The sequence below is a fragment of the Phyllosticta capitalensis genome (genome assembly GCF_038381095.1).
Source record: "Phyllosticta capitalensis strain CBS 128856 chromosome Unknown BKA78scaffold_12, whole genome shotgun sequence".
In the NCBI taxonomy this organism is placed as follows: Eukaryota; Fungi; Ascomycota; class Dothideomycetes; order Botryosphaeriales; family Phyllostictaceae; genus Phyllosticta; species Phyllosticta capitalensis.
The window spans coordinates 987,222-1,010,492 of NW_027117450.1; the positions used below are offsets into that span (position 1 = coordinate 987,222).

Consider the following 23,271-nt stretch of genomic DNA (forward strand, 5'->3'; position numbering starts at 1 on the left):
CTGTAAGCGCAGATCGAGGCCAGTGCGCTAACAAGGCCGACTTATAATGGGCCATGGTCCCGGGTCGACACCAACGGATTAAGACGGCAAGGCTGAGAATGAATGCCTGAATCTGTGCCACTGGTTCAATCACAGCCTTGGGGGCTGGGGCAGTCGATCGCGGGAGAGCCTGCTGTGCGATGGGGCCGAAAAAATGAATTGTCTGTGTGGTTTCTCGCGGGCATGTCATTCGGCATGCTGTTGCTCGCATGTTGATGTGAGACTTGATAAAGTCCTACCGCAGTAGAAGAGAAGTCGTGGTGTCATTTTGTAAGGGCAAAGTTGAAATTCCGGTGCAGTTGGAAGGTTGATTGATCGACTGCCCTCTGAGGTCGTCTCAGCATGCGATAACGCCAATTATGATCTGTAATGCTTACTGATAGGTCCATGCTGACGGTGTGGGTGGTGTTCATGCAAGGCAGTAGTCGTTGCTCCAAAGAAGGCAGCCGGGTGCGCTAACCCGACTCGGCAGGTGCGAGGCCTTGGTGCAAAAAGAGTTGCGAACATTCAAATCAATCTGCTTCTATATCGCTGAGAATCCCAAGCTCAAAAGGAAGGAAAATTACTAAGACAACCACATGCCATTCCGATCTCCAATTCTCCAGGCCAGTGCAAACATTGTGGCACACAGGACTGCCCATCGTCGTCCTTATGATTCCATATTATAAGATGACCGCATACCGCTCCAAAATTGTCAAATCTACCTACGTTTGATGCTGATGTTTGTACAGACCTTTGATGGCTGCACTCCGAGTATCAGTTACCGTGCCCCTGCTACCAACACTTCCACTCCGACTACTCCCCGTGCCCTCGGCCAGCCTGCTACTGCTGCGAGTCGAATGCGCATGTCCAGCATCATCAGGCACGGCATGATCTCCAACCAGCGTCGAAGAATGTCGTCGGTGCGCATCTGGACTCCGTGCCTCGCCTGAGCTTTCCTTGCGCTGGTGCTTGCTCTTCAAGCTGCCGCTGCGCTGGAGGTTGGGTTTGTCAACCATGCGGTACGCTGGCCGCTCCGAACTTTCCGTTGCGTCTCGACCAGAGCGCGAGGCCGTACGCGCTTGAGACGATGATCGCTCCGTCTTGGGCTTTTCGCTGGCTGCAGCAGGCTCCACCACTGTCGCGGAGTCTCCGTTGCGTGATTTGCTGCTTTTGACGCTTGGGGCCTGACTTTTGCTACTATGCGACTTTCCGCTTTTGACGCTTTCGGCTTTGCGGCTTGGGGCCGGAGAGGCAGGACGGGGACTGGCAGTTGTCTTTACCTCCTCCGCGGGCTTTTCGCCATTCACGCTGGCAGGCTTGCTGCCTGGTGGAGAGGGATTCTTGGGCTCCTCCCTTTTGAGAGTGTGCGATGATGTCCCATAGCGGCGGGGCACATAAATGTACTCGGCTTTTGGCTCTTCCTTTTTCTCTTCAACTTTGGATTCGGTATCCACAGCGTCCTTGTTTTCCGCAGCGGGCGTGGCCTCAACCGACTCCTCTTTCGCTTCCTCGGTAACCGTTACGGCCGGTTCTGGAGCAGGCTCCTCCTTGGGAGCTTCTTCTGGCTGCTTTTCCGACGATGCCTCTTCGAACTTCTCCTCGACACTTGGCTTTTCCTCGGGCTTCTCCTCTGCAGCTGCGTCGTTTGTGTCCTGCTCTTTCTCCTCGATCTTTGTCTCGCCAGAAGCAGGCTCCTCTGCAGGCTTGCTTTCTGCCTGGTCCTCCTCGGCGGGTTTGTCATCAGGCTTGATATCTGCAGGCTTCTCCTCTGAAGGCGCCTCCTCTGTAGGCTTCCCTTCTGCAGACGGTTCTTCGGGCGGGATTTCTTCTGCTGGCTTTTCCTCTGCAGACTTTGCCTCAGTTGGTTTGTCTTCAGAAGCTTCATCTTCCGCGGGCTTGTCTCCGGAAGACTTCTCCTCTGCAGGCTTTTCCTCTGCGGGCTTTTCCTCTGTAGGTTTTTCCTCTGCTAGCTTTTCTTCCGAAGGGGGCTCAGCTGCTGCTTCCTGCGCTGAAGTGTCTTCCGAAGGCTGATCGTTCGCGGACTCAGTTACAGCAGCCTTTTCGGTTTCCTCTTTCGGGCTATCCTCCTGCGGAGCATCGCCAGATGTCTTCTCGGCAGAATCTTGCGTGGTAGACTCGGTGCTGGGAGGAGTAGCAGCTTTCGTTCCATCCTGCGGGGTCTCTGTCGTCTTTTCGCCCTCCGAAGCTTTTTGGTCGGGTGTCTCAGCTGGCACCGCACCGCCTTCCGGTGCAGGTGACTCCTTTGGAGCATCGGAGGCCTCTGTCTTCTCTTCTTGCGGGGCTGGCTCTTTCATATCCTCGCTCTTCGCAGGATTCACCTGGCTGTCATCGGTCTTGCCTTCCGGAGCAGAAGCCTCGTCTTTCTTTTCCCCTTTCTTGTCCTCGCTTTCTGCAATCTCAGCAGACTTCTGTTCCGAAGGTGCGGCGGCACTCTTGGTCACTTCGGCAGCCTTATACTGATCACCAGTGTCGGCTGCTGCGTCTCCTGGCTCGGCCGCTCCTTCAGCGGTAGGTCCCGGGCCCGGTTCGGTTGATTCGTTCTTCTTGGGGCTGTCTCCATCAGGACTTTCTTCCTTGGATTTCGATTCAGCACTGTCATCCTTCTTGTCTCCTTGCGGAGCGTCAGCGTCTTTCGTACCATCTGGACCGCCAGCGATACCCAATTCCTTGAGACGTGTCATAACGGGTGCCGAGTCCTCGTACAGCGCAAGTCCATAGCTGTAGACGCAGCCGTTATCTGTCTTTCCGTCCGCATCTTCGGGATTCGCCTTGGGCAGCTTCCGCTTCGGTTCCCTCCTGACGACAGGAAACAATCTCAGGAGCACCTTGGAACTCTTTGTGGCGTCTTTGTCGTCGAGGTCGCCGATCGAACTGACTGGATACTCAGGCGAATCAAAATGTTGTGCTGGCCAGAAAAGATCATTCTCATCTTCAGCACAAGCCTCACCAGGGGCTGGGAGAGTCGTTGAGATGACTTCGCGCTCGATGCAAGCAAACCTCCACGTCTCTGCAGCCAACTTCACAATCCGGCGCACCTCAGCTCGGACAAGCTCCTCATCAATCTTGTTCGCCAACAGAGGTTCCAAGGTCTTGCAAATCTCATCGACCACAGAGCTGGCAGCTGCGTTGATGCGTCGCTTCGCGTCGTGTCCACGGAACAGCGCGCTCAAAGTGTGTTGGCGCCATGTGGCTTCGCGAAGAGGGTCCTTCTCTAGCAGCTGCGTACTAATCTCCTTTAGCAGCTTTACGCTCTCGTCGCTATCGCCGTCGGGACTGAAAAAGAAGGGCTCGAAAATGCGCTTCGTCAAGACTTTGGAGATGCTGTACATGGCATAGGAGACTCTAAGATGAGCCGCTGAGGGACTATCGGCAAGAAAGTTCGGAAGACCGGAAGGCAGGTTGCTCTGCAAATCAGCCGGCGGCGGGTCCGGTAACTTCTTGAAGTGGTTCGACGATACAGCGAGGACCTGTCTTTGAAGACGAGAGAAAGCGCCGAGACTAGAAACCAAAGTTAGTCGATTCTGATCTCAACATGTCAAAGCGACATTGGACAGGATGCGGAAGGACAGCAAATTGAATTAAGAGCTAACGACATGAACCGAAACAAATTACCCATCAAAACGAAGGAACGCCCTCCCCATCTTCCAGATTATGCAATTTGAGCTTGGGCAATGGACTTACTAGTACTCATCACCCTTGCTTTTGACAACGGGCGCCTCTCCAAATCCCTCGATAATTTTCTGCATGCGCTCCTTCTCAGCGCCAAAGTTCCCGGCAATATTTCTGAGTTCTCCAACGACTCGCTCGAGATTGGCCTTGTCCTCGTCCCACTCTTTCCTCATGGTCTCTCGTTCCTTGACAAAGGCCTGTCTCTCGTCTTCCGCCTTCTTTTCGGCCTCGGCCTGGACCTTCTCCATCGACTTCTTGATGTCCTCCTTGTCAGCATTGTGCTGAGCTTGGAGCGACTCACGTTGCTCATCCCAACCCTTTTTCAAATGCTCACACTCCTCCTCCCACCCCTTCTTCAGGCTTTCCCTCTCAGCGTTCCAGAGGTCGCGGCTCTCGCGCTCCTTCTTGAGTGCCTCCTCGTAGTTGGAGAGAGCGGCGTTGAGCTTTGATTCCAACTCCTTGCGAACCTTTTCAAAGCTCTCTTCCAACTCCCTCTTTTGACGCTGAAACTCGGAGAGGAGCGATTCCTTGTCCTTGACGTGCTCGTCAATCATTTGCATTCTGCGCTTCTCGGACTCGTCGTGATAGTCCTTTTGCATGCGATCAAACTCGACGGCAAGCGCCATCTTCTCGGTGTCAGACGCCTCCTTGGTTTTCTCGAGGGTCTCTTGAGACTCTGCCTTGAGTTTCTCGAGGGCTTCTTGAGACTCTGCCTTGAGTTTGTCCTGTGACTCTTCGAATTCCTTCACCACAAGTTCCTTCTCCTCGGCAAAAGTCTTTTCGAGTTCGCGCTTCTCTTCGGCAGCCTTCTCCTCGACTTGATGCTTATCGGCCTCGATCTTCGCCCTTTCTTCTTCCAGCTTGGCTGTGGTCTCCTCAAGTTTCGACTTGGACTCTTCGAGCTCAGCAGCCTTGGTCTTCACATCTTCGAGTTCCTTGGACAAAGTCTCCTTGTCCGTTTTGGCTGCGGCCTCGAGGCTCGTCTTCTCCTCCTCGACTGCCTTCTTTTGCTGCTCTAGGCTCGCTGTTGCCTCTTGCATTTCAATCTTGGCTTTCTCAGCATCGGCAATTTGCTCCTGAAGCTCCTTGCGCTTGTCTTCGAGGTTGCCAATTTCAAGCCTGAGTTTGTTGCTCTCGTTGGAGTGGTGCTTGGCAGCTTCTGCCAATTCCTTGGTCAGCTTGTCGATGTAATCTTCCTTTCGCTTCAGGGCGTCTGCTTGGGCCGCTTCTGCCTTGCGAATCAACTCCTCACGCACACCAAGCTGACCACGTGTTTCGTTGTATCGCGAGAGCAAGAGGTGAAGGTCAGGAATGGCCGAAGAGATGCGAGAGAGCAAGTCGCCTGCATCATCATCGACTGCGGACCCGTTGCCACCACCGGCCCCACCCTGAGGGGAAGCCATTTCGCCGAATGCACTCGCACGTGATCCGGTGGAGTTGTGGCGCTGGTTTGAGTAAGGCATGGGGAATGGTGGTCCATTGTACCCACCATACGGCGGATAGTGCGGTGGAGTCCCTTGGGGGGCTGTCATAGACATGTTGGGCGGAGGATAAAAGTACCCTTGTTGGTAACCGGGCATATGTGGCGAGCCGTATGGATCGGGATAGGCAGGATGGTAAGGGGGATGCCTTGGTGGTATTGGGAATGCTGTGAGCGATGGAGAGCGTGGCGTGTGATTGCCGCTCCTTGCCTCGATGTACGAAAGTGATGGCGAGGCCTTGGGCAGATCTGGTTTGACAGACACTGACTTGGGAGAGGGGCCAGCGACTTTTGCAGGGTCTGGAACTATAGAGTGATCAGGGATAGCGTGAGTAGCTTGATCCTGCTCCTGTGGAGGATCGCCCTGTTGAGAGGCGCTATCTGATGGGGATATAACGTCGGTCGGCGGAGCTCCAGACTGTGGGGGGTTCGATTCAGGCGCTTCCTTTGCTTTCTTGGTCGTCTGAGATGGGCTTTCGCTCCTAACACTCCGAGAAACTTGGCTAAGTGTCTTTGGTGTGGCTGTCGTGATCGGTTCGGCTGCCTCTTTCTTTGGCTCAGTTTGACTCTTGCTCTTGCTGGCCTGTGACGCACTTTCGCTTCTCCCACTCCGGGAAACCTGGCTCTTGTTCTCTGGTGAAGCCGTTGTGGCCGTGCTAGCTGCTTCGTCCTTTGATTGAGGACTACTCTTCTTGCTGGTTGGAGGCGTGTCTGGAAGTGGAGCTATAGTGCTGGTAGTCCCGTTTGCTTCTTTTGATTTTGAGTGGCTTGCCAATGAGACAACAGACTTTGATTTTGACGAACTCTTCGAGGAGGGCTCCTCGCCTTCGCTAAGAGAGTCTTCGACAGTGGGTTGGAGTGATCTGAGGGTTGCCCTGGAAGCGACAGAAGCAATCGACGGCGCAGGAGAGGCGTGCCGCGATCTCTGGGAGGAGTGATTGAGGGAGGAGACTGAGGGAGCAGGGCTGGGATGTCTCGACTTGTGAGACGAGAGAGCAGGTGATGGAGGAACAGAAGGTGGTAGAGGAGGGAGGTTTTCCGGTTGAACCTGAGGACTTGTCGGGGGAGTGTATTCGCTTTGTCGGGATGAGGAGTTTTTGAGGGCCTTGCCCTTCGGGCGGTTTTCCCCTTCTTTTTCGAGGAGTTTCCTCGTTTTTGGTGAATACATGATTGCGGCTTGGGATGGTTGAACTGATATAGAAGAATGGTAAAGTTGGTATTCCTTATCACAACAAGACGACTTGTCGGCGAGGAACAAATGATGAATGCACTTCTGATTGCGTGGCAGCATAGAGCGGACGAGAACAGCTAAGTACGGGCGTGAGAATCGATTGTCCATGCACCGCGTGGCGACAAATTCCTCTTATGGCAGGAGGTACATGGCTTGGGACGAATTTCTACCCAAAACGGGCATCAAGAGCGACGTCAAAGACAAATGATGCCATGGCTAGGCGAGACTGGCGCGTAATGGAACGAGACAGAGCAATGAGAGCGAAGAAGGCATGGACGGGGCTGGGATTTACGAAGGGAACAGTGTCGCCTCAACAATTGTCAAAAGACAACTTGCCAGAGGCGTTTGACGATGGTTACACAGATATACGTGTACGCAGTCATCCCATGCGTAGGATCCACTCAAGGTGATTCAAATAAGAGGAGGCTGTAGACGAGGGGTATGAGTGGTGAGATGCGGAGACAGGGCGCAGCTGCATGGTGCCTCGGTGACGCACGCATCCGCTGCGTGGTTTAGCACGGTTGGCCATCAAGACGGCCTTGCCAACAATGACTGTTGCAAAGAGAAGATTCGAGACTGATGAGGAGCTGTCAGTCGGGCGGCAGTGAGGCGACCATGTTCAAAATAGAGAGACTTGAGCGTAAGACGGTGACAGTCAAGCGCCAGCAAAGGTGAGGACAGTGATTGGTGGGTGAGGAGCGTGTGGAGGCGAGAGCGATGACCTGCAGGCGGGCGGGAGTGATCAGTGATGTGCTGGTGATCTCGCCAAGGGTGGTGTTGAAGTGGGTGGTGGAGTCGGGTGGTGGAAGGCGCCTGGCGTGCGGGTGAAGTCCTTCCTTGGCCTCCGCCGCGGCGGAACCGACCGCGCGCGTTGTTTCCTGGGATTCCGCTCCGCGTCCTCCCACCTCGAGCACCTCCACGCCTTTTGCAGTGCTCACCACACTGCTTGCTGCTCGTACTGCTCGCGCCAACTGCGACCGCTCCGCTATGAGCTCTGATATTGCCCCAGTCATCCCTTCGGTCTTGCGGCATGCCAAAGCCGAGGCAGAGAGCCGTCGTGCTCTCATCCTCAGACCATGAGCCTGATGATCCGAGTCCTCAAAACAGCCCACCGTCCCGCCGTCCATCCACTCGCGCCAACGCCAAACCAAAGTCCAGAACCCAGCCGTCTCGTCAGAAATCAAAGACGTCGTCCAAATCTATTCAGACCTCCTCAGGTGAAACCCAAACTGCGAAACCGAAGACGATCCAATCTTTTTTTCAGAATGCTGCCAAAAAGCAGCGGCCGAAGCTCTCGCCCACGGATGACAACGGTCGGGACCATATTTTAGAGGACTGCGAAGATACCATACAGGACGACTCGCTAGAAGACGATGGTCTAATGGGAGCCAGGATTAACAGTGGGCCCTCAGTTACCGCACTTGCTGCTCGCAAACGTTCGCGCGATACTTCCATTGGTCTTGGGGAAGGGGATGCCGATGCGCCCTTGAGTGGGAGTCAAAAGTTTCTCAAGTCGGCTGCTGGCCAAAGACGGCCCACGCCTGTGCAAGAATCAACATATGCTCCTGTTGTTGATACAAGGCCTTGGGTGGACAGGTTTTGCCCGACAAATCTCGACGAGCTCGCTGTGCACAAGAAGAAGGTCGCGGATGTCAAGCAATGGCTTACCAACGTCTTCGCAAAGCGCGAACGCAAGAGGCTTTTAGTACTCAAAGGTGCTGCTGGCACAGGAAAGACTACCACACTGAACCTGCTGTCGCAAGAGTTGGGGTTTGCCATCAACGAATGGAAGAATCCCGTCGGATCCGACTTTTCGTCCGCTACTTTTGTGTCTCTGGCCGCTCAATTCGACGACTTCATTGGTCGGAGTGGCAAGTTCGGAAGCTTGTCTTTCGACACTGGAGAATCTGCCAAAGGGCCTTTTCCGCCAAAAGCATCGGGTAATCAATTGATCTTGATTGAGGAATTTCCCAACACGTTCGCGCGATCGTCACTCGCGCTGCAATCATTTCGCTCCGCTATCGAACAATTTCTTTCGTCCTCCGTGCCTTCTTTGGGGTCAGTCTTCACTCGCTCAGCAGATGACATGCCGGTCCCAATCCCCGTGGTCATGATTATTTCAGAGACGCTTCTATCGGCAACTGGTTCAGCTGCAGACAGCTTCACTGCCTATAGACTTCTTGGTCCGAGCATCATGAACCATCAAGGAACCACGGTCATTGAATTCAATCCTGTTGCCCCAACCTACATTGCCAAGGCGCTCAAGCTCGCGTTGACCAAGGAAGCCCAAACGTCCAAGAGGTTAACCGCACCAGGCCCACTCGTCGTACAAAAGCTTTCAGAGATCGGCGATGTCCGCAGCGCTGTATCGGCCCTTGAGTTCTTATGCCTTCGCGGCGATGAGACAGGTGACTGGGGTGGCACCGCGAAACCCAAAAAAGGCAAGAAAGCCGCGGGTGAAAGGCCTCTCACGAAAATGGAACAGGACTCCCTGGCAATGATCTCCCAGCGAGAAAGCACCTTGGGGATCTTCCACGCGGTTGGAAAAGTGGTCTACAATAAGCGAGAAGGGCCCTCTCAGCTACCGGAGCCACCCACGCATCTACCCCAATTCCGGCGACCTAAGCAGTCCGAAGTTGACGTTGATACTCTCATAGATGAGCTCGGCACAGACATCCAGACATATGTTGCCGCCCTCCATGAGAACTACACCCTCTCTTGCTGTGGGCCCAGCGAGGAGGACACCCTGGATTCTCTAAACGACTGCATCGATGTACTGTCCGATGCTGACATTCTGTGTCCGGACCGCTTCAGTGCGATTGGAGCAAACAGACGTGCTTATCAAGGTATTGGTACAGAAAGCCTGCGCCAAGACGAAATGAGCTTTCAGATTGCAGTTAGGGGACTGCTGTTCGGCCTTCCGTCACCTGTCAAAAGACCGCGCGTTGACAATTTGCCTGGGGCTAGGTATGCAGGAGGTGGACTCCACCAAATGTTCTACCCTACGTCAGCCAGACTTTGGCGCGTGCAGGAAGAGCTGGAGGGTCTCCTCGAGCACACTATTAAGAAGGCGCAGGAAGGTCTCATGGCTACGAGACCTCCCACAAAAGGTGATTCTATTCATGGACTAATCTCCGGTTCCGAGACGCCAGTGGCGCACCCCGCAAGCGATCAAATGAATTCTTCCGTCATGGGCGCCAGTGGCTCCATGAGGCGAGAAATGCTTCTCGAGCGTCTGCCTTATATGGCTCAGATGCTGCAGGCAAACAAGAAATCGGCGTCAAAGAGCGTCATTGGCCTTTCGGAGCTCTGTCGAGACCTTGAGAAGGTGACGAGTTTCAGCAGTTTTGGAATCGGCCCCAACACGCAAAGCGGCGCAGAGGAGGGGGACGCGCTTGATGACTGGGCCTCAAAGCACGACTCTCGAAGCGCATTGCCTCTGAGGCAATCAAAACCACCAACAGCAAAGAGCGTGGGAGCAACAACGTCGGGTGGAGCCAACACGATGGAAGTCGGAGAGACGGGGATTGCCGATCTCGTGCTCGCCGACGACGACATTGAGGACTTTGAATAGACGAGGAGACGCAAAGTTGGGCCTGTCTCAGCGGGTCGGGAAATGTGACTGTATCAAGCATCTGAGCTGGCGTTTTCAGGGGAGGGGGCCAATGGACAGTCGGGGGGCGGAATGGAAACAACAATGCAATGCGCTGACTGGGGCGCGTCTTGAGCTGATCTGCTTACGAAGAAAGTCACGGCGATTAATTGACGAAGAGGAGGAGCTTCGTGTTGCTCAATGGTTATTGCAGTCAATATGGACTAGAGAAAGATGTGCACAGCACAGCAGCATAGTGTAGGGAGCTCCGTGAGGTGCTGTCGTGCAACCCGAGCATCACGGCGGCTCCACGGCTGTCGTGTCGAAATATCGTCACGCCAGCCAACAGCAATCTTTCCATCTAGTTGAAGCATCAATCATCGTCCACATCATACATTCCCTCTTGTGCCTCGGCTTCCGACAGGCCATGCCATGCCACGCTATGCCGTGCGTGTCGTCGCGAGCGTCTTTGAGGGCGACATAAGTCCTCTGGTATGGCAGTGAGGAAGGGGTGAGACATGCGTAAGATCATCCGGGTGGCTTGCTGTCCGTCCGTCCGTCGTGGCCATCCATCCGAACGAGGAGGCAGGTCAGCATGGCGGCGCCACGACGACGAGAGTCCCTATTTTCGAGGGGACAAGTCGTTGGGCCAAGCCAACAAATACACAAGAATACATCGGCGGTTGCCTGTTCGTTGGTTCGGAGATGAGCTACGCCGGGGAAGGGGTAGGTATGGGCCAGGGGCCTAGCGGGAGATCATTCCATCAGAGAGAGAGAGAGAGAGAGAGAGAGAGCGTGCTTGCTTCGTTCTTCGGTCTTTGCTGGGCAACAAACGTGCTCGTCGGGTCTGCTCGAGACACGGAGGTTTTTGCTCGTGTGGTACAACGCAGCCATAGGTGGAAGCGCTGGCGCAAATGGTGGATTCCGCCTTCAATCCACGACGCCAGTGGAGTGATTGGCGGGAGCACACCGGCCAGTTGTACACGCAGGGCAGCATCTCAATGGCTGGAACAGCGGGGTATTTACAAAGCTTTGTATTCAATTTGGAGAATTGGGGGTGTTTTGGGTCAGAGTCAGCAGCAGCGCGGCTGTCTCTATACTGGTCTTTTATAATACAAGGGAATATTCCTCTCCTCGAGACCAACTGATACTTGACTGTATACATATCCGAGCGGAATTTGTCTCCGTAGCCAAGAATGCTGCTCCTCTGGAAACCGCGCAATTGTGCTAGCGCAGTGGTCCTGGGACAGCCAAGGGAACATTGAGAGGGGGAAAAAAAAAGAAAACTGTCAACTTTGTTCGTCAACCCGTGAAAGCCCGTAACCCGACGCAATGCAGGAGAGAAAGTTTGTAAAAAGCAGCAACATCGAAATGAGGGGGTATATGGGATGGCGCCGGTGTCTCCAATATCCTCCGGTGACGGAGCTCCCATCTACGAGTTTTCCTCCCATTGCTCCCCGCCACCAAACCTCGGTTGGAAAGTGTACCATGTCGAACTGTAACCCGGCAGAGCGAGTGTGAGTGACAGGTCTAGAAGGCATTTAAATCAAAAAATTTGCGTAAATAAAAAGCACAAAGCAACAGGAGCAAAAGGAGAATCCCGGTTCAATCTGAATACCACTGTCGACACATGGGATCGAAGTCTCACTCCGCTGAGAAAACAAAAACACGCTCGCTTGTCGTGACTCGTGACTGAAACAACCGGAACACAGGAGGGACGCATGTGCAATGCGAGTCGTCGGTAGGGTCTGCGAACGAACCCGTGGGGACGAAACGCAGTGTCTCGTATCAGGGCCTGGCGGCACATGAGAGGGTATCGTGTATACAAAGGGGGCGCGCCAACTGCGAGGAAACATGCTCAGAGCTTGTCCCAGTAGCACAACTGGCTTCTCAACCTTCGTCATCGTCCACGTCCTCATCCACATCTTCACTGGCGTCGTCACCGCTTGTGTTGGGGTGTTGGACAGGTAGTGCCTCAGTTTTGACCTTTTTAGTCGAGGATGTCGACGAAGAGTTAGGACCAGCTTTTCTTTTGGCCGAGCCGGTTTGTCCAGGTAAGAAAGATTTGGCGGGCGTACCGGCATTTTCCTTATTTACCCCGCCCTCTGATTCGCCATTGTTTGTCTTGCTGTTCTTTTCCATGGCTGCAACTTCGTCGGCAGTCAAGAAACGACCGCCAGGACCACGAGGTCTGCGCATGGCATGGTTATGGCGCGACTCGTGGAGGTACGGCTTCCGGCCTTTGGATGTGAGGCGCAGAGCTTCTTCCAACTTTTGTCTTGCCATACGCCGCTTCAGAATGCGATGGAACTGCTTCGCGTTGACGTACAGAGGCGCCTCATCAGCGCCGGCCGAAACAAGGTCTGGCGACGATTGGTGCTGCTGAACCGGGGGCGCTTGTGGTGCCATTTGCGGCGGGACAGAAGGACGTGTCGCCGCATGATTGACAGCTGGTTGAGGGTTCTGAACGGCCGGGCTGCTGATCTGTTGGCTCATGCGCCGCGACAATTGAACCTGCGGAGGCATGGGAGGTTGCGCGCTCATGCTGTTCGAGACCTGTGCCGGTGAGCGGGGGCCTCGAGGGTCCGACTTGATTTGAGCGCCCGCCATGCGTGGCGAGGCTCGCGGATCTTGACTGAGCTGATTTTGCATGCCTCCATCACCCATGGGATAGTAAGTCTGGCCAGCTGCGGCAGCCGTCGCCATGGCTGCAGCCTGGGTCGGAGACATGTATTGCTGGTGCATGCCCGTCACCGGATACCCTCCCGACGCGTACCCCATTTGTTGCACGCCATGGCCGGTCGCATTTGCGTTGCTTTGTTGAGAATACGGGTTCGTCTGCGACGGCAGGATTGGCGAAGTCTGGTTGTGCTGGGGATGCATTTGCGACTGTTGGTTTGGCGAGGTGATGGCTCCGGGACCGGCGGCTTGCTGCGGGGCAGAGTACGTGTTTTGCAGATGCGATTGTCCATGGCTTCCGGCGTGGTGTGCCTGCTGATAAGGCGCGTACTCCATCATGAGGATGATTTTCTCGCGGAGCTCGACGGCTCAGAGGCGTGGAGCGAAGTAGTGCGCGAAAGTTGAACGAGGTCGACCGCGTCGGACGCGCCACTAGTTGGGGCGCGGTGGCTGATTGGCGAGCGGGAAAACAGGACCAGGCAGGTATATGTGAGCGGACGAATTGCGAGGGTAGAGCAATGGGGTTCGCAGGCGTGGCGGACGCGAATGGAGGAGCCTGTCAGAGTGGTCTCGGTGGGATGGAGTGGACAAGGTGCAAGTGGTGGCGAAGACCTGGGTAAAGGGAAGATCCGTCAGCGCGTGGTCCCTGGGGGCCCAATCAAGTGCAAGAAGGGCCGGCGTACCTCTGGTGGTCGCGACAGCGTCGGCGACTCAGTTTGACTTGGTAACGGACCGACGATGAGGGTCGTGGAATTGCCTCGATGTCCCTTGTTGGGAGATGGCTAGTTATCGGGGTTGTGTCGAGGACGGCGGCTGCAGCTTTTGGCTTGAGTCACGTCACGAGAAGCGATGCGTTGTCAATTGGGCGGCCACGGTCAGGATGAGGCGGCAGATCCGGGGTGTGAGCGAGGCAGAGGCGCGGGGCGGACAGGGTCAGGCAGAAGCTGGGGTGGCAGAGTCTGCGACGGTCGGGATGGTGGAGCTTGATTGATCAACGGCAGCGGCTCGTCCAACGGCTGTCGCTGGGCTGGACTGGGGCGGTGCGGTGCGATGCGCTGCGCTGGGTGCGCACTGATGGGAAGGGTATTGAGTATATGAGGGCGGGGGGGAGCTGAGAGACGACGATTATTAGCTGAGAGAAGCTGAAGCAAAGGAATGTGGTGGATGGTGGGTGGGTGCAGTGCAGTGCCAGTGAGCAAGGCGGGCGGGAGTGTGGGCTGTGGGCTGTGGGAGGAGGCTGGATGCTGGCGGGTGCGGCGGCGACGGACGATTGATTGGTAGAGGGGACATGTGCGCTGGCAGTGCATGATGAAGAGAGAGGACTTGGGACTTACGACGATGGTGTTTGGCGATGATTGGGCGACGAGGGAGAGAGAGTTTTGAATGACAGTTGAGCGACCGCCGGGAGGATTAAAAGAGGGAAAGAAAGACCTAGACGCCCGGTCCGAGTAGTCCGTGCCTGCTGCTGCTCTCCAGAACTGCGCGAAGCCGGCGAGAGAGTCGACGACAGTTTTATTTATCTTCTCTGCTGCTCTACAACTTCACTACCTCTACCCCCACGCCCTCTCACCCATCCACATGTTTGCCCCCGTCCGTCCTTCCGCCCGCCGTCAAACTCGCTCGTCCTCGTCTCTCTCGTCTGCCGCCGTCGGGTGCTGCCCACCTGCCAATCACATGGCTCACCTCTCACCTCCGCTCTGCTGCTCGTGTTGCCCGTCTCAGCCTGCGCTGTCGGTACCGAATCACTCTCGTTGCGCAACCTCGCATGCGTCGCCAATTATCGTGAGCTCGAGGCGCTGTTCCTGGCAACCTCGCAATGGCCTCGTGCTACGCCTGCCTGCTTCCTCTCCCATGTGCTTTTCCTTGCGTTGCCCTCGGGCTGACGTGTGTAGGCCTTTGTGCCACTCGGACTTTGCCCCCAACGTGAATCAATCCATGATGCTATTGCACCCGTTCCAAGCGGGGTCGGCCTCTTTACCCAACTCTACCTCAGCCGCACCACAACTTCTCGCTCGACACATTTCCAACCATGACTAAGAATCCAACAGCTGCACCCCGCCAATGCCCGTATTCCAATACCGGCGCTGCCAAATTGAGTAGCATTCCCACTGAACAATCCTCGTCTATCTCTGTCCATGTCGCGCTTCACATTCATTGCCAACGAGCAGCCTGGCCGACATTTCCTAGCCGCACGTGAGATGGTCACATTGTTACCTACGCGTCATTGAGCCAGGCTCCAGAAGCCTCCCTGTGTGGCATCATCATTCTTGGTTGTCTTCAGGCTGGCATTCACCAGACGAATATAGACAAGCAGCGATGAGGTGCTCAGTTATCAGATCCTGATGTGATAAGATCCTGGTCACGTGTGACCTCCGGTGCACGGGCCACGGAAATTCGAGGTGCCAACCGCTCTCTAGAAGCATCAGAGAACCAACATCTCCAATCCAATCCAACCTCGAGAGCCTGCAGCAGCTCCAACGCGCCCCACAATGATCTGCTCTCGCTGTCTCTTCCGCACCGCCAACACGAGCCTGCGCGCCCAACGGCTCTCCGCCGCCGCCTCAACAGCCACGACCACGTCCACAGCCTCGACGCGCGCCGCAGCATTCAGCACCACCTCATACCTCCACGACGCCGCCGCCGCAGCAGCAGCATCTGCACCAAGACAGGGCGCCCCCGGATCTGCCCAAAATTCTCCCTCAGCCACATCCACCTCCGCCGCCCAGCCCTTCTCGACCCCAGCTACACCCTCGCCCCCGGAGACCGTCAAGCCCAAGAAATCCCCCGATGTGGTCACGGTGCAGAGCTCCGTCGCGGCGGGCACCACGCTCAAGGGCTTGAACTTTCTCAAGAACAAGCAGGACCCCGTGGCCATGGAGGACTCGGAGTATCCGCCCTGGCTGTGGCGGATTCTCAAGCCCGAGGGAAAGAAAGATGCGGAGAATCTCGAGGCCGATCTTTACTGTGAGTTGCCAGACCATTGATCATTCTTCTCGGCCAAAATGCGCGCAGTGGGGCTGACTTGGGGGTTTTTGATAGCAAAATCCAAAAAGCAGCGTCGGGCTGCCGCAAAGGCCTTGCGCAAGCAAGCTCTGTTGAACCCAGAATCCCTGGCGCCAAAGGTGCCGCTCTACGAGCAAACCATCGACCTGCCAGCCGGAGACGGCTCGGTTCTGGGGAACTTGGAGGCAGAAAAGGCGAGGGATGGTCTCACAAAAGCAATGCGCCAGAAGAGGAGAGCGGCAATCAAGGAGTCCAACTTCTTGAGGACCATGGGCTAAGGATGATGCTGTAGTAAGCGCGCAGGAAAAGTTCATCAGAAAATTTACAGGCAGCGTGGTCGAGGTTTCGCGCTTGCGCCGCTCCAATAGGAGCCTATTCGGCACTGTCTGCCTTGTTGCATGGAACCGGACTGTCTAGTGTCTGTTGCTGCCTACCACGGTACGCAGCCAGTAATGCATAGATACCTGGGCCGCATCACGGCCCTCGCCGTTTGACACAGCTAGGTCCGTCAAAGGTCTCGTTCTCTTTGAAACCGCATCTACCGTGAATCAAAAGTTCCAATCAAACATATGCAGTCATCGTCGGACATGCCGCTGTTCCAGTAATGAAAAAGCCCGTGGTGCTACACAATCAATCCCTCCCCCGATCTATTCGGCCAGTACCGACCTCAGCATGTTCAGAAATGCGGGATGCAGCTTCTTCAGCTCGACCACTTGCGGCTTCTGTGGCTCCCCTGCTCTGCTCTTCAACTGCTCCGCCCGTCGTGCGCGCCGATTGCGCTCTGCTACGATTGGATCGGCATCGTCGTCGGAGTCTTCGTCCGAGTACGTCTCAGACTCGGCGTCATCAAGGTTGAGGTCCTCAATGTCGTCCTGCGTCGTACAGTCAGTCAACTTGAACCAATCACGTTGCGCAGGGCCAACTTACAGCATGCAAACCAAAGTCGCTGCTCTTGAATCCTCCAATGCCCATGCCCATCATATCAGCGCCCTCCTCGCCGCCTTGTGCCATCTTCTGCCGCGTCTTGTCCTGGTGCCACTTCTTTCTTGCTGCCTGCCACTTGATCAGGGAGTTGATCTCCTTGATGGCCGCCGTCTTCTCAATCACTCCAGCTTCCAAAGCCCCTGCTACTAGCGCATTCATATCCAGCTTGCGGCCACTCGATGGTCCGTTTCGGAGGAATTCTAGGATGCCCTCTATCCATCCCATCAGGGAGTCGAACAGGCCGTTGTCGTGAATGTGAACCTCGTGGATGAACTTGTAAAGGTTGTCCTCGTGGCGTGCGCATAGGTCGATGAACGCCTGGACAGTCTGATTAGGGTCGGCGGAGATGTCGGCTCGCTGGGCAGCCGATACAGTCCGGATGATGTCGTCGACAAAGATTGCAAAGTCTGTTATGCTGCTGTACACATTCGCCGACTTGTAAACGCGCACGAGAGGCTCGTAGAAAATGGTGAAGAGGTCGCGGAATAATTGGAGGGTGGTAGGCTATCACTTCAGTCAGAGTTGAGTCCCATCTTCGCACCCGCTTCTTTGCTTACCTCTTCGATGATTTGGAGCATCATCTTCTTGTCCCTCTGGCGCAAGCACAATTTCAGAAGTTGCTTCAAATGCGCAAAGAGCTCGGCTCCTTGGCGCATCTCCTTGTCGACCTGAATCCGAGTTTCAGTCAGCACTTGACTAATTCGATTCGCAGTGGTGCACTCACGTTTTCAACGGCATTGTTCCACGCCACAAATGCGTTGAAGGTCATGGCAATCTGCTCTTCAGACAGCTCTGCACCAAAGTAGTTGCACCGGAAGATGACAACAAGAATGTCGACCTGATCTTCTTGCGCCTCTTGGCGGATGATCTCTTTTACGTCCTCGTCTGCGTCCGTATACGCCTTGATTTTGTCTACCAGAACATCGTCCTTGATTTTGGTTGCCGCAAGACTGTCAATGGCTTTTTGCACATTGCTGATACCGTCGTTGATGGCCATTCCAAAGATGCGCTGGAGAAGAGATCGAGCGCCGAATGGTTGAGCAAGGAACAGATCCAGCACGCCGCTCATGACTGCCGCAGGGTTCGCTATGCGAATCACGTTCTTCATAACGCCGTACGGCACCATTGAATGGATTCTCTTGAGCTGGGCAAACAGGTCCGGGGAGTTGTCCTCAGCTAGGAAGAGATGATAGATGGTGGCAGCAACCTCGATGCGACACCATTCGGCAAACTTTTGGTACTCGGGTTTGAGCTCGGAGATCTTGTTCTTGACCCGGATTTCTTGGAAGAGGTGCGAAAGCCCATCTGGAGTCGCGTTAGCATGATGTCAAGGGCAAGGGACGCGAATAACGCACTTGCTTCCACAATCTCCCGTCTGAACTTCTCCATGTGCACATCAAGCTCGGCAGCTCGTTGCCTGGCAATTTCGTAGAATTTGCGCTGCTCTTCGACCCGTTTCTCGTCCATTGCCTTTCTCCGTTCAATGTCCTCCATCTCCTCCTCGTTCAACGACACAGGATCTTTACTCAGGAATTCCGCCATGGCCTTGGAGTTGGCTATCTGTTCGTACTTCAAGAATGTCCGGAGAAACGCTCGGAGGGATACTCGTTGCTCTTCACGGTAGAGCACTACCTTTTCTCGGACTCTCGACTCCTCGCCTGATGCTCTCCTGGAGGAGGAGCTCCCTACAGATGCCCGTGATGCACTTCGTCTGTGCCCGCCCGGTATTGGAAGATAGCTTCTGAAGCCTCCGCCTCCGCCGCTAGCTTCGTTTCCATTGTCAACGCCATGGCCAAGTCCAGTTGTTTCCTGGGTGGACACAGATGAAAGCGATACATCGTCGTCAACGTAGTCGGCGTTTGGGCTGAATAACGAATTCTTCTTATTCCTGCGAGGAAGCGGAGGGAGGACTTTGCCTGGCAGCTCGAGCCTAATCCTTTTGTGCAGGTTTGCAAAATCGGACCATTTCCGGCCAACGTAGACCTCCGGTTCTCCCTGGCGTTGCACGCGGAGCAGATATTCCTGTTGCGGTAGCCAAGGTTAGCAGATGTTGTTGAAGGAGACGTGAGAAATGGCGTATTTGGCGCTTACCGCGTGGGTGTGATAGCGCACATGACGCTTGACAGACGTCGTGCGGACGCCCGCCACATTTACATCCCAGCCATTGATCGGGTGTCCCTCAGGCTTGTTGACCACCAGTCCGTTCTCATTGGCTCCTCTGTCCACCACTTCCATTTCCGAGAACCGAATCCTTTCTTCGTAGCCCGACGCTGTAGGAATGCCAGAGACCATCATGAGCTCGACCAACTTTTCGGCTTTCACAGCAAGCTTCCTGCGCTTCGTCTCTTCTAGTCGATCCTCGGACGACGAAATGTGCTTGTTCGCAAACGACTCTAGAAACTGCAAATCAAGTACCCGTGTCAGCCACAATCATGTCGGAGCGCATGGATTGGACCAAGACATACGACTTGTAATTTATCCTGCCAAAACTCCTTCTCCCTGGCCTGGTCGAGAAAGGGAAAGTTGCGAACATGGTGAACAAAGATGTAGCGCAAGAGGGGAAGCTCTGAATTTTCGGGTTTAACTTCGCCGGCATCAGAACGAAACGGGGCGCCGAATCTTTGAAGGGCAGTTGGAGAGGAGAGTTCGGAGATTTCGAATTGGGTTTGCTGGGCAATGAGCTCGCGCTTTAGATCTGAAGTCAGGGTCATTAGGGCGGGCCCGAGAATGCGGGGCCAAGGGAGACGTACAGTGCTCCTGCTTGCCTGTCAAAATGGAGCCAGGCGGCGGAACAGACACGGCCGAAAACTTGGACGAAGTGATTGATCTCTCGAGCTTGTTGTTGTCCCGTTGCGGGCGGTCGGACTCTTCGAGCGCATCGTAGAAGGTGTCGTCAGATACGTCGCGCGGGCTGAGTCGAGCATTGGAGGGGGCGTTATCGCTGGCTGTCATGGTGGACGGGGAGTGTTTGGCGCAGAAGAAGGGGAGAAGGGGGGTGGAGAGGGAGAGGGAGAAGAAGGTGGATAATGGAAGGCGTCCGGGTGACGACGTGAGACAGGCGACGTGTGAGGCGGCCAAGAAGCGAAAGGGAATTTGGAGCCTTGAGCAGCGACTGTGGGTGGGGAAGCGGAAGGAGAATAAGGACGGCAGGCAACAGAAGAAGAGTGGTAGTTGTTTACATGGATGAAGCTTAGCATGACGACGGACCGGGAGCGGCGATGGATGCGCGCGCGTTTGGTATGACGACGCCTGCGAAGCTGGAGCAGGAGGAAGCGAGCCAGCGGGCGGCGGAGCGGGGAGCTCTAGCACAGCAGAGGCGGGCGCGGGCAGCTTTGCGGGCGGGCTGTGTTCGCCTGGCCTTGGGCTTGGGCCTGGGCAGTGAGAGAGCACTCGACCTATTATTATCAACGACGACCCCTACTCCAACCTACCCCAGCACCGTGCACCCGGACTTCTTTATTGCAATCACGACTTCAACAGTTGCACTTCCCCGGAAAGCTTGGCATCAGATCAATCATGTCTGTATTTTTCAACTCTCTCATAAGGCATTCCATTCTTCAATCTGCATCATAGCCACCGGCGGCCATCTCCGCCCTGCCATGGCAACCCTCTTGATCCAATCCTAGTAGTTGAGCTCGCCCACGCTGCCGCCCGCCGCGTCCAGATCCTCGTAGCTCTTCAAGCTCCGCCCCTGGACAGCCTCTCGTGGACCCACGGCCCCTGCGCCTCCATCGCTGAATCTGCCTCCTGCAGCCGTGCGACCGCTCGTTCCCCGTGGCGGAGTCAATCGGCCAGCATTGTTCCAGCGCATGTTGCGCGCGTCCTTGGGCTGCCGGTCATACGGACCACCCATTCGGCTGCCGTACCGACTGCCCTGGCCCCGCCGCAACGGGCCCGTCCCGTGCCGCTCGTCTTCGCCGCCAAGCCCGAATCCATTCGATACTCCCTGCGCTCCGAAAAACGCTGACAGCGCCGCAGGGTTGGCTGCCATGCCAGGAATCCCAAAGGGCATGCTGGCCAGGTTGAACCCTCTTGGAGTTCCCGTCGGCACGTTGTTGTGTAGCGGAAAGTGTCCGTTGCTGTTGGCATCACTGCGCGAAGGCGCAATGTGCGCTGGGTCTAGCACATAGCGATTGACCATCTCGACCTGAGCCACGTTAATCAGAGGCACTCCTCAATGTGAAAACGAATCATGTCATACCTCGGACTTGACCTTCTCGTAAAAGTCCTCGTGCCTCTTCTCCACGTGCTTTCTCCAGAAGGCATGGCCTTTGAAGAGCTTCGTACATTCGGGCACTTTGCAGCGGAACTTGGACTCGTCCTCCTGCTTGACGTGCTTGTTGAGCTCGTCTTCAAGCGCTTCTTCAACTGGCTTGCCTCCGAGCTTTCGAATGTCAACGTTCTCCGGTTCCAGGATCTGCAGGAGCTTGTCTTCGTAAGTCTTGACCCAGTTGAACGCTCGCTGAAGCTGCTGTTGCGCCTTTGCCCCGGTCTTGAACGACCTTTTCTCTTGCGTCGGAGACCCTGAGACATCTTCTTCCGCCGTACTCTCTTGCTTCTTGAGCGGGAAGGCTTGACCTGCAGCGCTGGCTTTGGCTACCATCTTGGCCGCGCTCGTCAGGCTTGTGCGTGGGCGGCGTAGGTGACCTCCGGGGCACTTGCGCGTGAGCTCGTGGACCGAGTCGCTCTCAAACACACAGAAAAAGCAGAAGCTGTACACCCTTCGCAGATACTCCACGAGCAAGTCCAACTTCTTCTTCCTCGCCAGAAGCTCTTCGTCGTCTGCTTCCTCGTCGTAAGCCCCCTCCTCGCCATCTTCCATGTTGACATCTTCGCCTTCTTCCGGCTCTTCCGACTCCTTTTTGATTTCCTTGGGCGCCGAGGTCACGGGCGGCTGCATGGCTCCGCTATCCCTGAGCATTTCTACCCTCTGCTCGATCTTCGCAATGCCATCGTAACCCTCTCCCAACTCTTCGTCGAGACTCGAGACGAGACGGAGCGCCAGTTGCAAATCTCGCTCAACCCTTTCAGGCGCCGAAAAAAGATCCCACAGCGCCTTTTTGCGAGGAGCGGCAGGAGGCTCGTGAACTCCAACGTGACAAGTGAAGTCACCACGAACTTCGTCCTGAATCGTCTTGCCATTGATTTCGGAGAGAGCTCTCTCGGCTGTACTCGTGGCAGGCAAAGCGCCTTCATCTGCATCTCCCTCTTCTTCCTCTTCGCGGCCATCTCCACGTTCGTCCTTGACTGGCTGCTCTGAAGCTGGATTCAGAATGACCCATCCAATTCGATGGCACTTCTTGATCGGGTTGGGGTCGCTGAGACTGAGCCACTTGAACCCGCCTTCTCCCTCCCCCAGGTGCTCCTTGCAGAAAGCCTCCATCTTCAATCTGCTCACCGTCGGAGCGATGGTCTTGATCAACAGTGTTGGCTGCAACGCCGCATCATCCCGCAAATCTCCACCTTTTGAGGGCAGGAGGTCGCTGACGCCTAGGACCTCGTTGGCAGCGGTCGTCTCCCCTTCCTCCTTCTCCACAACACCGCCCGCGCCGTTGCTCTCGCTCTTGTAGATGCCTTCCAGCGTGAACTCGTCGAAAGTACCAGACTCCAGATCGTGTTCCCACCGGTTGTAGAGGCCGTGGCGAAATTCGCTGAGGTGCTGTCGGAATGTCGCACGCGCTTCGGGGTCGTAGCGCTCCTTGAACCACTCCTCGCCTTTGTGTTGCTGCACAAAGGTACGCGCCATCTGGACTTGCAGCTTTTCCTTGTACGAATCGTACGCGGCCTGAATCTTCTCTCTCTCCTGCGCGCGCTCCTCTCTGCCCTCTCTTTCGCCCTTGATGCGGTCTGGCCGACGACCACCATTTGCCTGGCGCTCCTTCTCTTCCTTGACCATTTGATCCATGCGCCACCATTCAGCAAACCAGTTGAAGCCAACCTGGTAGTCCAGCGTCAAGGGATTCGGGAGAGGATTCGCCATTGGACCAGGTGCGGGGTCTTGACCAGGAACGTAGCGGTCGATGCCTGACTGCACCGGCGGAGGGGATCTTCGTCTTGAATGTTCATCGCGGCCACGGTAGTAGTCGTCTCGAGCTGGCCTGTCGGGCTGGTATCTGTCGATGACTTTCGGGGATCGAGATCTTTCGCGTCCTGAGCGTGGACGGCGTTCTGAACCAGCTGCCAATTCCAAATCAGTAATCTTGGCGAGCGAACGGAATGGAGGGGTGGAAGCATGTGGACAGATTCCAAGGTGGCAGCTTACCGGGAGACCTCCTTCGATAGGAATCCGTGACGGACCTGTCGTCGCGACTACTTGCACCCACGTCAGCCATGCTTTGTTATGATGTGGAGCCAACCAAGATCCAATGAGCAGCGACACGCAACTTGCGACTTCAATCGACTGTCGGGTGACTTGAGAGGTGCACATACCCGTATGAATCCATTGTGGACATTTGTGTAAAATGAAGTCGTCTTGATGGACGAAAGGCGTGGGTGGGTGGAATGGAGGGCCCTGCAGCTGGCGGAACGGCGACTAGTCGTATGGATAAGAGCCCGTGTGGTGAGGCAAACGCATTGATGCCGAGATTGCGT

At 55.6% G+C, this 23,271-nt stretch overlaps 10 protein-coding genes across 10 annotated transcripts; 3 read left to right on the forward strand and 7 right to left on the reverse strand.

The window, feature by feature from the left end:
• Positions 1-439: 439 nt before the first annotated feature.
• BKA78DRAFT_327014 (uncharacterized protein) lies at positions 440-3,178 on the reverse strand. Its single transcript, XM_066889479.1, has one exon. The coding sequence runs from the start codon at positions 2,721-2,723 to the stop codon at positions 744-746; it is 1,980 nt and encodes a 659-aa protein (XP_066739279.1). The 5' UTR covers positions 2,724-3,178; the 3' UTR covers positions 440-743.
• Positions 3,179-3,598: 420 nt separating this feature from the next.
• BKA78DRAFT_327018 (uncharacterized protein) lies at positions 3,599-6,529 on the reverse strand. The gene has a single exon (XM_066889480.1). It carries the CDS (start codon positions 6,480-6,482, stop codon positions 3,723-3,725), a length of 2,760 nt encoding a protein of 919 aa, XP_066739280.1. The 5' UTR covers positions 6,483-6,529; the 3' UTR covers positions 3,599-3,722.
• Positions 6,530-7,968: 1,439 nt separating this feature from the next.
• Positions 7,969-9,825, forward strand: BKA78DRAFT_243256 (Rad17 cell cycle checkpoint protein-domain-containing protein; the record flags this gene model as incomplete). Its single annotated transcript, XM_066883950.1, has 1 exon — positions 7,969-9,825. A coding segment is annotated over one exon (1,857 nt), but the record flags the coding sequence as incomplete, so codon positions are not given.
• Positions 9,826-10,653: 828 nt separating this feature from the next.
• BKA78DRAFT_53901 (uncharacterized protein) lies at positions 10,654-11,762 on the reverse strand. Its single transcript, XM_066893347.1, has one exon. The coding sequence runs from the start codon at positions 11,444-11,446 to the stop codon at positions 10,760-10,762; it is 687 nt and encodes a 228-aa protein (XP_066739282.1). The 5' UTR covers positions 11,447-11,762; the 3' UTR covers positions 10,654-10,759.
• BKA78DRAFT_53883 (CCAAT-binding transcription factor (CBF-B/NF-YA) subunit B-domain-containing protein) lies at positions 11,692-13,216 on the reverse strand. The gene is made up of 3 exons (XM_066893346.1): positions 12,093-13,216; positions 11,910-12,000; positions 11,692-11,856 (listed from the first exon to the last, which is right to left on the reverse strand). Exons 1-2 carry the CDS (start codon positions 13,030-13,032, stop codon positions 11,990-11,992), a joined length of 951 nt encoding a protein of 316 aa, XP_066739283.1. The 5' UTR covers positions 13,033-13,216; the 3' UTR covers positions 11,692-11,856; positions 11,910-11,989.
• Positions 13,217-13,441: 225 nt separating this feature from the next.
• BKA78DRAFT_53903 (uncharacterized protein) lies at positions 13,442-14,136 on the reverse strand. Its single transcript, XM_066893348.1, has one exon. The coding sequence runs from the start codon at positions 13,998-14,000 to the stop codon at positions 13,569-13,571; it is 432 nt and encodes a 143-aa protein (XP_066739284.1). The 5' UTR covers positions 14,001-14,136; the 3' UTR covers positions 13,442-13,568.
• BKA78DRAFT_53836 (uncharacterized protein) lies at positions 14,090-14,956 on the forward strand. The gene has a single exon (XM_066893344.1). The coding sequence runs from the start codon at positions 14,272-14,274 to the stop codon at positions 14,728-14,730; it is 459 nt and encodes a 152-aa protein (XP_066739285.1). The 5' UTR covers positions 14,090-14,271; the 3' UTR covers positions 14,731-14,956.
• Positions 14,957-16,171, forward strand: BKA78DRAFT_53851 (mitochondrial 54S ribosomal protein mL54). Its single transcript, XM_066893345.1, has 2 exons — positions 14,957-15,657; positions 15,733-16,171. Exons 1-2 carry the CDS (start codon positions 15,183-15,185, stop codon positions 15,972-15,974), a joined length of 717 nt encoding a protein of 238 aa, XP_066739286.1. The 5' UTR covers positions 14,957-15,182; the 3' UTR covers positions 15,975-16,171.
• Positions 16,172-16,343: 172 nt separating this feature from the next.
• BKA78DRAFT_333981 (PX domain protein) lies at positions 16,344-19,632 on the reverse strand (the record flags this gene model as incomplete). Its single annotated transcript, XM_066890150.1, has 8 exons — positions 16,344-16,568; positions 16,624-17,184; positions 17,238-17,371; positions 17,401-17,985; positions 18,036-18,702; positions 18,772-19,080; positions 19,146-19,375; positions 19,431-19,632. 8 exons carry the CDS (start codon positions 19,630-19,632, stop codon positions 16,344-16,346), a joined length of 2,913 nt encoding a protein of 970 aa, XP_066739287.1.
• A 670-nt stretch (positions 19,633-20,302) lies between these two features.
• BKA78DRAFT_357207 (uncharacterized protein) lies at positions 20,303-23,123 on the reverse strand (the record flags this gene model as incomplete). The annotated part of the gene is made up of 4 exons (XM_066892178.1): positions 20,303-20,827; positions 20,882-22,857; positions 22,943-22,989; positions 23,110-23,123. The coding sequence occupies 4 exons, from the start codon at positions 23,121-23,123 to the stop codon at positions 20,303-20,305; spliced, it is 2,562 nt and encodes an 853-aa protein (XP_066739288.1).
• Between the last annotated feature and the right edge of the window lie 148 nt (positions 23,124-23,271).